Raw genomic sequence first — 14,531 nt, 5'->3', positions numbered from 1 at the left:
ATCGGTTTTTCGAACTCTGCCCAAATCAGAAAAGAGTAGATTTGTAAGAGAAGCAGAGTAACTAAATTATAATTGGCTGAATTTATGGTGGTCTTGCTATAACTGTGCATTTTAACCAATAGTATTCGTTTATTATTATAATTAAATAGGTAATTAATGCTTTTTTATTACTGTATTGTAAAATCAATAAATGTCTTATATTATGATGTACCAACAGTTGTTTTATTAGGGTTCCGTACCCGAAGGGTGCCAACGGGACCCTATTACTAAGCCCCCGCTGTCCGTCCGTCCGTCTGTGTGTCAATGGGCTGTATCTCGTGAACCCTAATAGGTAGAGAGTTATAATTTTCACAGAATGTGTATTGCCGCTAAAACAAATTAAAATGAAACATTTTTTAAAAGCGCCATCTATTAACAAGTAGCTGTTGCTAATCGAAGACGAGAAAGGTTCGAGCACGGAACAGAAAAAACTTTTTTTTGTTCCGTGGGTTCGAGACACGAATGTTACAACTCATCATCGCTAGATGTCTACTAGTTTGATATTTCACTAGCTTATGCTCGCGGCTTCGTCTGCGTGGACTACACAAATTTCAAACCCCAATTTTACCCCCTTAGGGGTTGAATTTTCAAATTCCTTTCTTAGCGGTTGTCTACGTCATAATAGCTATCTGCATGCCAAATTTCAGCCAGATCCATCCAATAGTTTGAGCTGTGCATTGATAGATCAGTCAGACAGTCAGCTTTTCCAAATCCGAAGGTGGGCTTTAGTAGCTGTAACTCAGTTTTTTAACTAACACAGCTGTTACTGTTTCCTTAGCTTATAAGTTCCTATGAAAATTTGAAGATAGGTACCTAAAAAAATTAAATTATTATTAACACTACAAATACCTTCTATACAACAGAATAAAACAAGTTTTAAAGGCACATTTATATTCAATCTATAATATTATCAATATTATTTACAAGTATAAACATAAATCACAGTCTTGCGGCCACCCATTAACCACACACACACACACACACACATCCATCACAACAAATGAATTATTTAATTTCATAGAAAAGCGCTTTTGTACCTATATAACAAAACCTCCAACTCCTAAGGTCGACTACATATCAGAAAACTTTGTTACACCGACTCTGAGAACTTCAAAAGCGTATATCATAAAGAGACTTTCCTTATTTTATAAAAGCTGAAAGTTTAATCTTTTTTCTATAATCCATACTTAATATTATAAATGCCAAAGTGTGTTTGTCTGTCTGCTAGCTTTTCACGGCCCAGCAGTTCAACCGATTTTTACAAAATTTAATACAGGGATAGCTTGCATCTCGGGGAAGGACATAGGCTACTTTTTATTCCGGAAAATCAAAGAGTTCCCACGGGATTTTTAAAACCTAAATCCACGCGGACGAAGTCGCAGGCATCATCTAGTTGATCTATAATCATTGATCGGAAACGCGTCTCCGCTCCACTTCAGTGGAAACGCATCCTAAGTTTTAATAATAATCGTTTACTTTAAAATAACTATTGTAATTTTAAGTGTATTATGGGGCCGATTCTCTTGTACACAATCTCTAAACTAAACTAAATTGACAGGTCTAAATCTAGTGCTATCCTTTTCTACAAGCAACATTATAAAAGGAATAGCAATAGATTTAGACGTGTTTTTTTAGTTTAGTTTAGAGATTGTGTACAACGGAATTAGCCCCTATCTGTAATACACAATCTAAACAAAATTAACAGATCTAAATCTCACGCACGATCAACCCATCGCCGGCTCACTACAGAGCACGGGTCTCATCTCAGAGTGAGAAGGGTTTTGGCCATAGTCTACCACGCTGGCCAAGTGCGGATTGGCAGACTTCACACACCTTTGAGAACATTATGGAGAAACTCTCAGGCATGCAGGTTTCCTCACGATGTTTTCCTTCACCGTTAAAGCAAGTGATATTTTAATTACTTAAAAACGCACATAACTCCAAAAATTTAGAGGTGCGTGCCCGGGATCGAACCCCCGACCTCCAATTGGAAGGCGGACGTCCTAACCACCAGGCTACCACAGCTTCTATCTATCTAAATTTAATGCTATCCTTTTCGGCGGGGAGCATTATGACAGGAATAGCAAAAGACCTGTCATTTTAATTTAGTTTGGAGATTGTGTACAACAGAATTGACCACAATATCGTCAGTAACACGTTTATATTTTGTATTAGTCTGCGACGGTGAACTTCTGGAAGCTGTTGATCCAGGCCTCCTGATGGTAAGTGACAGATTGCTCTTCCGCAGCCGACTGGAATGTACTCGTAATCTCTGATAACATGCCACCTGGAAACGACAAAATATGTACCTGTCAATATCACACGACTAGTGGGAATGAGGGAATGTCAGTGCCGGCTAGAGCGTACGCAATGACCAGCAACAATCTATATCTTCTATATATATAAAAGGGAAAGGTGACTGACTGACTGACTGACTGATCTATCAACGCACAGCTCAAACTACTGGACGGATCGGGCTGAAATTTGGCATACAGATAGCTATTATGACGTAGGCATCCGCTAAGAAAGGATTTTTGAAAATTCAACTCCTAAGGGGGTGAAATAGGGTTTTGAAATTTTGTAGTCCACGCGAACGAAGTCGCGAGCATAAGCTAGTCTAAATATATAAAAGGAAAAGGTGACTGACTGGCTGACTGATCTATCAACGCACGGCTCTAACTACCAGCTACAACATATCGGGCTGAAATTTGGCATGCAGATAGCTGATGACGTAGGCATCTGCTTAGAAAGGATTTTTGAAAATTCAACCCTCAAGGGGGTGAAATAGGGGTTTGAAATTTATGTAGTCCACGCAGACGAAGTCGCGGGCATAAGCTAGTTAGGGAATAATTCTCTAGAGTGATTTATCCAGACAAAAAGTAGCCTATATCTGGGTCTGGGATGCAACCTATCTTTGTACAAAACAGATACGAGGATTTAGATTTTTTAAATCCCGTGGGTGTTCTATGTTTTTCTGGAACAAAAAGTAGCCTATGTCATTTTCCAGGTCTTAAACTATACCCATGCAAAAATCACGTCGATCCCTTCCTCCGTTGTGTCGTGGTAGAACAAACAGACAACACTTACACATCTAAATATATAAAAGGAAAAGGTGACTGACTGACTGACTGATCTATCAACGCACAGTACCCGTAGTACAAGATTTTACGTCTCACCAAACCAAACCAAATTCGAGAGTCGAAATACTTCCGCGTTACAGTAAACTGGATCTTAAATGCCTTGTTTTAAAGCTCAAGTTTGTCTACACTTCTACAGCCAGCGCTCCAAGCGGAAACATTGCGAAATTAAAATCAGTGGCATTGAATATTTGACTTCAATTCAAGGCTGTTTAGGTCCATTTTACTGTAACGTGAACGTGAAGTATTTCGACTCTCGAATTTGGTTTCGTTTGGTGAGACGTAAAATCTTGTACTACGGGTACAGCTCAAACTACTGGACGGATCGGGCTGAAACTTGGCATGCAGATAGCTATTTTGACGTAGGTATCCGCTAGGAAAGGATTTTTAAAAATTCAACCCCTAAAGGGGTGAAATAGGGGTTTGAAATCTGTGTAGTCCACGCGGACGAAGTCGCGGGCTGTAGTGATAAGCTAAGCTAGTTTATAATATGCACTTGAAATGCACTCATAAAAATCTGATAAAAGTCCATCCAATGACTGATTGCAGATGGCTTTGAAATATCAAAAAAAAAAAAAAGTTTATAATATGGGTAGTGATTCACAGTTCACTTACTATAAATGTCTGTATGTTTGTAACCCCGCAGTATCTCGCAAAGTTCCAATAGATGTCCCTCGTTGTGCCCCAACTGGGAAGCGAACTCCGCGTTCCTCAGGACGCACTGGTACAGCAACTGTATACCGCTGCGGCATACCGACAGGATGTCTGTTTGTGTGTCACTTTGTACACTATTATCTGAAAATAATAAGACAATCTTTTTAATTAAAAAAAATTGGCAGTCATTGCGGATTTTCAACAGAATTGAATACTTAAAACTATGAATTATGGTTTTTTTAGGATTTTGAAATTATTTTATAGTATCAAAAATTAAAATTTCATAAGTTGTAAATTGAAACGTATTACTTTAGTCTTACTTTTTACTCACTATTAACATTAACATGTCGGTGACGGATCTTGAAGTTTTACTCATCCCAAAATTGCCCAACGCGTCTAATCAAGTTTTCAGTTCAGTAAATCAGTACCCTTATTATAAATGCGAAAGTGTGTCTGTTTTTTGGTTTGTCCTTCAATCACGTCGCAACGGTGCAACGGATTGACGTGATTTTTTGCATGGGTATAAAGTCCTGGAGAGATGCTTTGATGAGAGACTTTTGTCCCGGAAAATCAAAGAGTTTTTTTTTTTTAATATTCAGATACAAGTTAGCCCTTGACTGCAATCTCACCTGATGGTAAGTGATGATGCAGTCTAAGATGATAGCGGGCTAACCTGGAAGGGGTATGGCAGTTTTTATTAAACCCATACCCCTTTGGTTTCTACACGGCATCGTACCGGAACGCTAAATCGCTTGGCGGTACGGCATTGCCAGTAGGGTGGTAACTAGCCACGGCCGAAGCCTCCCACCAGACCAGACCAGAAATTTAGAAATTATAAAATTCCAAACCCCTGCCAGGAATCGAACCCAGGACCTCCCACTAATAATACCGCAGCGCTCACCACTGCGCCAGGGAGGTCGTCAAAAGTTCCCAAGGGATTTTTAAAAAACCTAATTCCACGCGGACGAAGTCGCGGGCATCAGCTAGTACGAGCTATAAATACCTGCACATTTTTCTGTATTCAACATGTTCGCGCATACATTCAGTCCATACACTATTACTTGCATCAAAACCAGTTGGCAGTCGCATCTAATAGGAAAGAAAATAACGGATTTATTTATTTATTAAATAGGACAACAATTGATCCATCATGTGTTAGTAACAATAAATACTTAATAACTATGTTGATAATATCTGTCCCGGCTTTACTCACGTGTGTAGTCGACGTTAGCCCGACTAGTTTCGAACCCATACGGGGTCCTTTTTTATTTAGAATGGAAATCACTCACGGTAGTTTAAACGCTAAAATTATGTTAATACTTAAACACTATCCCTCTAACAAATAAACCTGGAATAGCGGTGGAATAGTTATACTCTGTTTTGTCTTTTGCCTTCAAATGTCAAATTATTGATGACAGAGAAAGACAAAACAGAGTATAAATATTCCACCGCTATTCCAGGTTTATTTGTTAGAGGGTAAGGAGTTAGTAACAAAATACTTAATCATCATGTTAGTACTTAATAACTAAAAGGGATTTAGTCCTCTGCACGAGTTTCCCCATCAGATGACTATCCATTTTGTCCGCTATCATGCTATCAATATGGTATGGTATATATCTTAGGTGGACGGACGACATCAGACGAGTCGCAGGGAGCCGCTGGATTCAGGCGGCGCAAGACCGTGGCGTGTCGAAGTTCCTACAAGAGACCTATGTCCAGCAGTGGATGTCTATCGGTTGATGATGATGATGATTAAAACGAAAAGGTGACTGACTGACTGATCTATCAACGCACAGCTCAAACTACTGGACAGATCGTTCATCGCAATCGTCATCGATCGGATAAATAATCATCAGCACCTGTCTTCGTTTTTGCTAGCGATCTGGTTACACCCTGTATATAGACTATATTACTTCTGGATAAAGTAGCTTTCCAACGCTGTGAATGAATCATTAAAATCGGTTCAGTAGTTTCAAAGTTTATCGGTTACAAACAAACAAACAAATCTTTCCTCTTTATAATATTAGTATAACTGAAACAACTACATATTTATATGCAAACTATACCTGCATTTTTCGTGCTGACCGTCCGTGTAACTACAACCTACACTACTATACAGTAAAATGAGATTCCTAGTATTATATACAGCGTGCTCCACTTTCCTCCCTCTTTCTATACACTTGAGAGCACCCTCTATCTGTTTCAACATAACTTGTAATATACAAGAATCTTTTCTATACAGCAAAACTCCTTGGTCGCTATCCATTTTCAAATTTCCTATAACACCTATAAACGAAATTGAAACTATTTTATTTATCCTCAATTTGATGTGTTTATTTATTTATTTTTAACTTTTTATTCTACTCTTATTTATTTTGTAATTTTTATTAAGGTACTGAACTGAAGCCCCGTGGATTTGGAAAGTTTTGATGGTGAATTGATATTTTAGTTACACTAAAAATATCAAAATAAATAAAAAACATTACAAAAACCGACTTCCAAAACCACTACAAGGTAAAAAAAATAATTTTTTGTTTCTACACGTGTATGCATGTACCTCTGAAGTCGGGGGAGCATAATAAAAGAAAGTAGAAACATTTTTTTTTTACTTTGTAGTGTAAGTCGGTTTTTTAATATATATTTTATCTTCTTAAATATATAAAAAGAAAAGGTGACTGACTGACTGATCTATCAACGCACAGCTCAAACTACTGGACAGATCGGTCTGAAATTAGGCATCCAGATAGCTATTATGACGTAGGCATCCGCTAAGAAAGGATTTTTGAAAATTCAACCCCTAAGGGGTTTGAAATTTGTGTAGGCTACGCGGACGAAGTCGCGAGCATAAGCTAGTGTCAAATATTAGGCTATGGTGACGTAAAATCAAAGAAAAATAGGGCTACTTTAGGGCTACCTGCGTCAAATGTACCTACTAACATTTGACGCCTGCCAGTGACGTCAATGAACGCCAAATGAACGTATTATTACTACTCACTTACAACTAACTAAAGCCGCTTTGCTATTCTTCGGAATTCTTTTCTTTGGATCTGCAGGATTTCGATATTTGCAAGAAGAAAACTTCAACTATTTAAATTTGGTGTACAATAAAGAATATTTTACTTTACTTTACCTTGGCAACACACATCGTTTACGGACTTTTCGGATACAATTTGACTTAGTAACTGTAAAATTTCGGTTGTAACGAAAGGCATAGGTCGGGACAGAATTATTGTTTTTATAATTTCTATCACAGGTTTTTGTGATGATGCAAAAGAGATCATAACTTTCAATATTAACGTTATCGATAGTAGGAGTCCGCTGTATAGTATGGCACACGTCTGCAAAAAAAGACTTAGTTAAAAAACCGGCCAAGTCAGACTCGCGCACCGAGGGTTCCGTACTACAATCGTATTTTTTCGACATTTTGCACGATAAATCAAAAACTATTATGCACAAAAATCTATATATATAAAAGGAAAAGGTGACTGACTGAATGACTGATCTATCAACGCACAGCTCAAACTACTGGACGGATCGGGCTGAAATTTGGCATGCAGATAGCTATTATGACGTAGGCATCCGCTAAGAAAGGATTTTTGAAAATTCAACTCCTAAGGGGGTGAAATAGGGTTTTGAAATTTTGTAGTCCACGCGGACGAAGTCGCGAGCATAAGCTAGTAAAAAATAAATCTGTTTTAGAATAAACAGGTCAAGCCCTTTCATATGATACCCCAGTATTGGTATAGTTATCTTACTTGAAAATACTAATTATTATTTATTAATGATTCTGATGAAAATGATTCACAGTTTCGGATTTTTTCCTTTACTTGTGCTATAAGACCTACCTACCTGCCAAAATTTATGATTCTAGGTCAACAGGAAGTAGCCTATGGGTTTTCTTGACAGACACAACAGACAGTCAAACAACGAAGTGATCGTAAAAGGGTTACTTCTTTCCTTGTGAGGAACGGAACCTCAAAAACTGTGTATTTTATTGTAAAAACTATTCAGTTTTGACATTGTGGCAGATGTTACGATGAAATCCATTATCACACTAATATTATAAAGGCAAAAGTTTGTATCTGTATGTTTGTTACTCTTTCACGCAAAAGCTACTGGACTGATTTAGTTGAAATTTGGTAAGGAGATAGATTATACGCTGGATAAACATATAGGCTACAAAAATCTGTCTGTTACCATTTCAGTGTCTTCTCTTTATTATTTTTTAAGAAATATGATACATGCATCCATATACGGGATGCAAGCTATCCTGGGACAATAAGTTCATCCCTGCGATGCAAGTTATCTGTGTAACAAATTTCGCCAGTCGGTTAAACAGATAGACTGTGAAAAGCTAGCAGACAGACAGAAAGTCAGTTTTTCGCATTTATAATATTAGTATGGAAGCAATAATAATAAATACAATAACAGTTGGAAATTATATAAAAAATGATTTTTTTAACACTATACTTACAGTATTATCCAATAAGGTACATATTTTACTTAAAATATTTACAAAATCAGTCTCTTTCCTAGATCCTTCTTCTTGAAGTAGTTTATGAATAATATCTTTACATCTAGAATCTTCTAGAATATACACTAAAACAGCTGTCATTCTGCGCGCTGATATTGCCTGCTCTTCCTTATATAGAGACCTAGAAAACAGACTATTTATAGTATGCAGCACAAAGTAATGTACATCGACCTTTAGAAGGAGGATCGTTGAGACCGACAAAACGTCATATATGGTATGAGTGACAGAGACAAGGCTCTACAAAACCGCTATCTCTTACAGTACTCGTATATCATATAAGTCCCGCAAATTGCTATTACGCTGGAGCCATGTCTCTTAAACATCGAAATGACGTCATTTTGACGTCAGCCGAAATAAAAACATACCATCAGCTTCGAAACTTCAGTGTAGTGCTGACGTCACTAAAATGGCGGTCACGCGCATTAGCGGGACTAATACCCCATACAATTGTAGTCAGTTTTGTGGACTAAAAAAAACATTTGATTGTTACCTGGCACTCAACAAATCCAGTTTGTCAACGAGCAACAAGTGGGAGGTGACGTCAATATACTTCTCGTCCATTTCCTTCTGGAACGCGGTCGTCATACGTTGGCTCACTGTCTCTAGTTCATATTGAACTTCGCTCAACAGCTCTTTACTTGTTTTGAATACCTGAAATAAGTGATGTGATTTTCGTAATCTATGCATCCCTACCATAGAGCAGAAACAAAGAGGAGTTGGCCTAAGCAACTGTGCACTGTGATTTTCAACTAGGTCCTGACGTCATCACTGTGGGCGGGGCCTTAGTTAGTATGCTGTCTGCGTTCGTCAGGTTCACAGATATTGAGACTCGTATTATCGGTGTGTTTTCGCGTTTTTAAGAACAAAAGGATGAAGTGTTGTGTTTTATCGTGTCAAAGTTATTCAGACAGACGTTCTGATGCTATGAATGGTATCACATTTCATTTGTAAGTAATTTTATACGTAATTATTAAATTGTTTCTACACTTATTGACATCTAGTGTGAGATAGCTGAACTATGTAGTGACATCAATATATCGATGTTAGGTCGCTAAGCGAGTAGTTTTGCTACTAACCCGCAGATGGAAAATTGAGAAGTGGGCGGCGTTCCACAACCCCTCACCCCGCAAAATGTCACTCGATATTTCATAGGGAAATCTTAATACAACATCTCCTCTTTGTTTCTGCTCTATGATCCCTACCCATATTATAAATGCGAAAGTTTTTTTTTTTTTTTTTTTTCCTACCATAAAGCACCATTATAAAATGGCAGCTTTATTACTACTACCATCTAGCCTATGGGCTAATAAGTAATATTATTCTAGCTTAAACTTCTACTTATGATTAATTTATAAAACTAATTTACAGTCCAATAACTGTCCTTAGTTTATTCTAACACGTACTTACAGTTCACTATGTTCTTGTGACCTAGAAAAATAAAGTAGCACAAGCACTATTACACAAACGCTGCACTTATGTACTTTTTAACACAAATTCGAACGGCTTGGTTCTTTTGAGCCTCCTTTTGATATTCATGTTATCTAGAAGCTTCACAGCCTCCAAATTAACATGATGGCGAAGTCGATGTTGGTGAGCTTCTGCGTACTTTTGGATGATTTTGTTTACGAACTCTATCTTAAGGTCCCTGTGGAGATCGTGAACCAAATGCGAAAGTGTGTTTGTTTGTTGGTTTGTCCTTGAATCACGTCGCAACGGAGCAACGGATCGACGTGATTTTTTGCATGGGTATAGTTAAAAACCTGGAGAGTGACATATTTACAACTTTTTATCCCAGGAAACCAACGAGTTCCCACGGGATTTTTAAAAACCTAAATTCACGCGTACGAAGTCGCAGACATCAGCTAATTTTGAAATAATTGTTATTATTTGTTGTCATAGCAGCAAAAGCTACACACAAACTCTGAATCTTAATTCTCTATTTACATGAGATACAACCCGCTAACAGAAAAAACGAACGGACAGACGGACGGACGTAAGAGGGTCCCGTTGGCACCCTTCAGGTACAGAACCCTGAAAAAGGATTTTTGGAAATTCTACCACTAAGAGGGTTGAAAAGCCGAATGTCGGCCAAAATGACGAAGTTCAGTTCAATACGCCGAAATTCGGTTAAACCGAACGTGAATCGATATTCGGTCTATCCCTATTAAAGATAGACATACCTATAGTAGCGTTTAAACTATCGTGAGTTTTCCATTATACATATATATATCACTCCCAGCTTTATTCACTTGTTTAGTCGACGTTAGCCCGACTAGTTTCGAACCCATCCGGGGTCCTTTTTCACAGGGAGTCAGTTTGCACACGCGTCGCAGTTGAGACTGCGCGCGTACCCCGGATGGGTTCGAAACTAGTCGGGCTAACACGTGAATAAAGACGGGTGTGAGATATGTATAATAGACATCATCATGATCATATGATCAACCCATCACCGGCTCACTACAGAGCACTGGTCTCCTCTCAGAGTGAGAAGGGTTTTGGCCATAGTCTACCACGCTGGCCACGTCCGGATTGGTAGACTTCACACACCTTTGAGAACATTATGGAGAACTCTCAGGCATGCAGGTTTCCTCACCATGTTTTCCTTCACCGTTAAAGCAAGTGACATTTAATTAATTAAAACGCACATTAATTAAATATCACTTGCTTTATAGATATAATATACATACCTCGAAAAAATCTTCCACCATCCAATTTCCACAAGCGGCCATTTTTGTCAAACTCTCGTAGACACGTGTCAAATTAATCTTTTTTATCTTTTCCTTATCTTTGCAGACTCTGGGCGTGTGTGGCAGACGGTGGAAAGTGCTGTATATGCGACACTTGTTAGCTTCGGAGGATTGTCTCAGCTTCTCATTGTACTCTAGTACTGAGGATTGTTCAGTTGTCGGTGGTAGGATGAGAGGTAGAATCTGAGTCAGTTTTGATGATCCTGAAAAAAAAACCGGCCAAGTGCGAGTCAGGCTCGTGCAACGAGGGTTCCGTGATACAGTCGTATTTTTTCGACATTTTGCACGATAATTCAAAAACTATGATGGATAAAAATAAATAAAAAATTGTTTTAGAATGCACAGGTGAAGCCCTTCCATATGATACCCCACTTGATATAATTATCTTACTTCGAAATATGAAAATACTAATTATTAGTTCATGACCACAATTTTTTTTTTTGTGTGATATAACCACAAATTTACCGTTTTCAGATTTTTCCTCTAATACCAGTTATAGGACCCCACCCACCTACCAAATTTCATAATTCTAGGTCAACGGGAAGTACCCTGTACCTACCCTGTATCTTAACAGACAGACGGACAGACAGACAGACAACAAAGTGATCCTATAAGGGTTCCGTTTTTCCTTTTGAGGTACAGAACCCTAATAAACTTTTAGCTTATTAATTAATTTAATTATAGATTTTATGCAAAGAATGTCTTAGTTTAAGTATTACTATTTAGACGTTTTAGATTAAGCATGTTGAGCTTGCCTGTACAGTACGCGGCCGAAAGTAATGTACATCGGCCTTGAGAATCACATTTCGGCTTTGTAGAGTGTTGTCTCTGTCACTCATACCTATATGCCATTTTGTCGGTCTCAAACTACCAAATGGGTAGTTTCAATACAATAGAAGTTTTTTATTCAAAAAAACAAATTATAAGTGCATTTTTTTTTTAATTAAAAAAAAAATAAGTTGGTCAATAATTTTTCTCTAATAATGTATAGAATAGTTTGTTACCTTCTCTCGCTGGTATGCTAAGTTGTATAAAATGTGATTTCTCCTCAGTTTGCACACAACTAGATATAGTTTTTCGGTTTCTTGAAGTGTGGAGTTACTGCATTATGTCCCACATAGCTATTGTTGTTCTCTGACTATAATTACATAATAATATTATATAGAAGCAGGCGTTACTTTGCGGAAGTCCATGATATACAATGAACCAAAAGCTTAATTTGCTATTATCCGCTGAAATAGGTTGAATCTGTATGGTGCAACATGCGAAAATGCACTGCCCGCCCTCCCATGCTTGCATGGTTAGCAGTGTGAGGGGGGGCGGTGCATTTCGCATGCTGCAAGTTGCACCATACAGGCAGAAAAAAGATAGCGCCTAAAGTCTAAAGACAGCCATCTTTCAGCTGCAATGCAAAGGTTTTATCAGAAAGATAGAGCGGAGGGGGGGAGGAGGTTTTTAGTCCGTAGGCCATGACAGTTTGTTCCGGCGCTTCTTTTGCTTGTTCTCAGGTGGCAAGAAGAGCGCCGGAATAACCAGCTCTTAGCTTTAAGTTGTAATGTGTGTCACAATTGCATAAATAAACGTCTTTTCTTTCTTTCTTTCATTGTGTAGTCGGGCATGCCGGAGGCATCCATGAGGATTTTCCTCCTCCCTGAACGAAAAAAAAAAAATGTTGCACCATACAGATTCCACCTGTTTCAGCGGATTATAGCACGTCACCCGCGCTCGCTCACACCGGGTAATAATATATCGCGATTTGTATCACGATACGTTTTATTCCAAGGATAGTTTTATCGTGAAAAAATTAGGGTTCAACAATGAAACTGAAAACCCAGAGGATTATTTACCTCATTGATATGTCATTTCCAGCCACAGTGATTTGTGTGAACTTCACTTTATTTGATTCTAGCATTTTGCATTTCTCTTTCATACTTATTATCTCCAAGTTCTGAAATTGAAAGTATCTTGTTTATGTCAATAATACATTAAAGTACACAATAAAGGTCATTGATATACTAATTGATTTCATTTATTTTAAATTTTTTAAATACTAGATGATGCCCGCGACTTAGTCCCCGTGGATTGAAGATTTTTAAAATCCTGTAGGAACTCTTTGATTTTCTGGGATAAAAAGTAGCCTATGATTGCAGTCAAGTCAACTTGTATCAGAATAAATTAAAAAAAAGACCCAGCAAAGAACTCAGCATTTGCTCTTTTCAGACAGAAATCTCTTACCTTAAACTCCAATTGAGTCCTCAAATCATGCATCTGTTTACTGGCCCCAGTCAATTTCTCCGACCATTCCAGCTGCACTCGCTCTTTGCACCTTAATCTTTTCCAGCCTCGCGTTGATCAACCGCAACTTGAGACATCTTCAACTGAGTCCTAAGTATGGACGCCTCACCTTCTTTAGTGACACATTTCTCTAGCAACTTCCCTTTTCCGACTTCAAGTTTGTGTTTTCCTCTTGTAGTTTTTAGCAACTGCGGTAAATATGTCGGAATTTTGGTCGCTTATGTTATCATTTAGGTATGATATCATCGCTAATGTGTATACCCTCAGTTTTGCATACTTTTGACATGCCTGGTAACGGTGAGATAGTCTTTCGCATTTGTCTTTTAACTTGGTAGTGACTGTATTTAAGGGGTTGAAGTAGGTTTTTTGAATGTGATGCAGCTTTGGAAGTGCTCGGTACGGGTTCGTAGAGTTGCGTGCTAGTGGTTGTAGGTTGCATGAACATGCTGTAGTTAGGGAGGTCACTGATGTTTGTGCTCATTGTAAGCGTCTTCGCACGCTTGCTTGCGAGAGGAGATTTCGTCGTCGTTATCATCGCCCCACGTATTCCCTTGATCGCCATCTGGATGATTTTTACAGACAACATTTATGTCATGAACAAGTGTTCACTAAGAGGTTCAGATGGTCAATAAATATATAAGGATATCCTGGATATGATTAAGTTTGTTAATAATATATTAAGTAACAAGTTAGTGTTATGATACGTTCGATTGACACTTGCATATACTTTAGTAACATTCACTGAAATAGAATTCCTTAAGCTAAAGGAGCTTTGTAAGCTAATCTTACTCAATATTCATTGTGTGGAGATTGGATTTAAGTTGGAAAAAGTTTGTAAAAATACCTTTGCCAGTTCCAGAGTTTTGACTCAGCGGAAAGTTGTGATCGGACACTGTTATATCTAGCTTCGCCTTCTTCCTTTCGCCATTCTGTTGCGGAAATATGTATCGCTTAGACATATTTACAATAATCTTTGTTTATACTTTGTTTTCATTAAATAACAATTTTAAATTCATTGGCGCTTTCTCAAAAAAACAAAAAAAGTGACAACCAAGTTGATTTTTTTAACTTTTACGGCTCTGGGTTCTAGCCTTTTTGAGCCTTCAGCTGAAGAAATTCTCAGAC

General features: G+C 38.0%; 1 protein-coding gene across 1 annotated transcript; it reads right to left on the bottom strand.

Moving 5' to 3' along the window:
- Window positions 1-913: 913 nt before the first annotated feature.
- Window positions 914-14,440, bottom strand: LOC117992673 (uncharacterized). The gene is given in 20 exon segments (XM_069506140.1): window positions 914-2,326; window positions 3,792-3,971; window positions 4,834-4,919; window positions 5,897-6,116; window positions 6,961-7,168; window positions 8,305-8,485; window positions 8,855-9,015; window positions 11,052-11,314; window positions 12,116-12,191; window positions 12,193-12,249; window positions 12,943-13,059; window positions 13,347-13,430; window positions 13,432-13,461; window positions 13,463-13,551; window positions 13,554-13,709; window positions 13,712-13,759; window positions 13,762-13,791; window positions 13,794-13,878; window positions 13,880-13,968; window positions 14,251-14,440. Coding segments are annotated over 20 exon segments (2,391 nt in total). The 5' UTR covers window positions 14,366-14,440; the 3' UTR covers window positions 914-2,210.
- Window positions 14,441-14,531: the final 91 nt, after the last annotated feature.

Source organism: Maniola hyperantus, chromosome 22 (genome assembly GCF_902806685.2).
Source record: "Maniola hyperantus chromosome 22, iAphHyp1.2, whole genome shotgun sequence".
In the NCBI taxonomy this organism is placed as follows: Eukaryota; Metazoa; Arthropoda; class Insecta; order Lepidoptera; family Nymphalidae; genus Maniola; species Maniola hyperantus.
The sequence above is the reverse complement of the archived record's forward strand: the minus strand, read 5'-3'. Positions and strand labels throughout refer to the sequence as shown.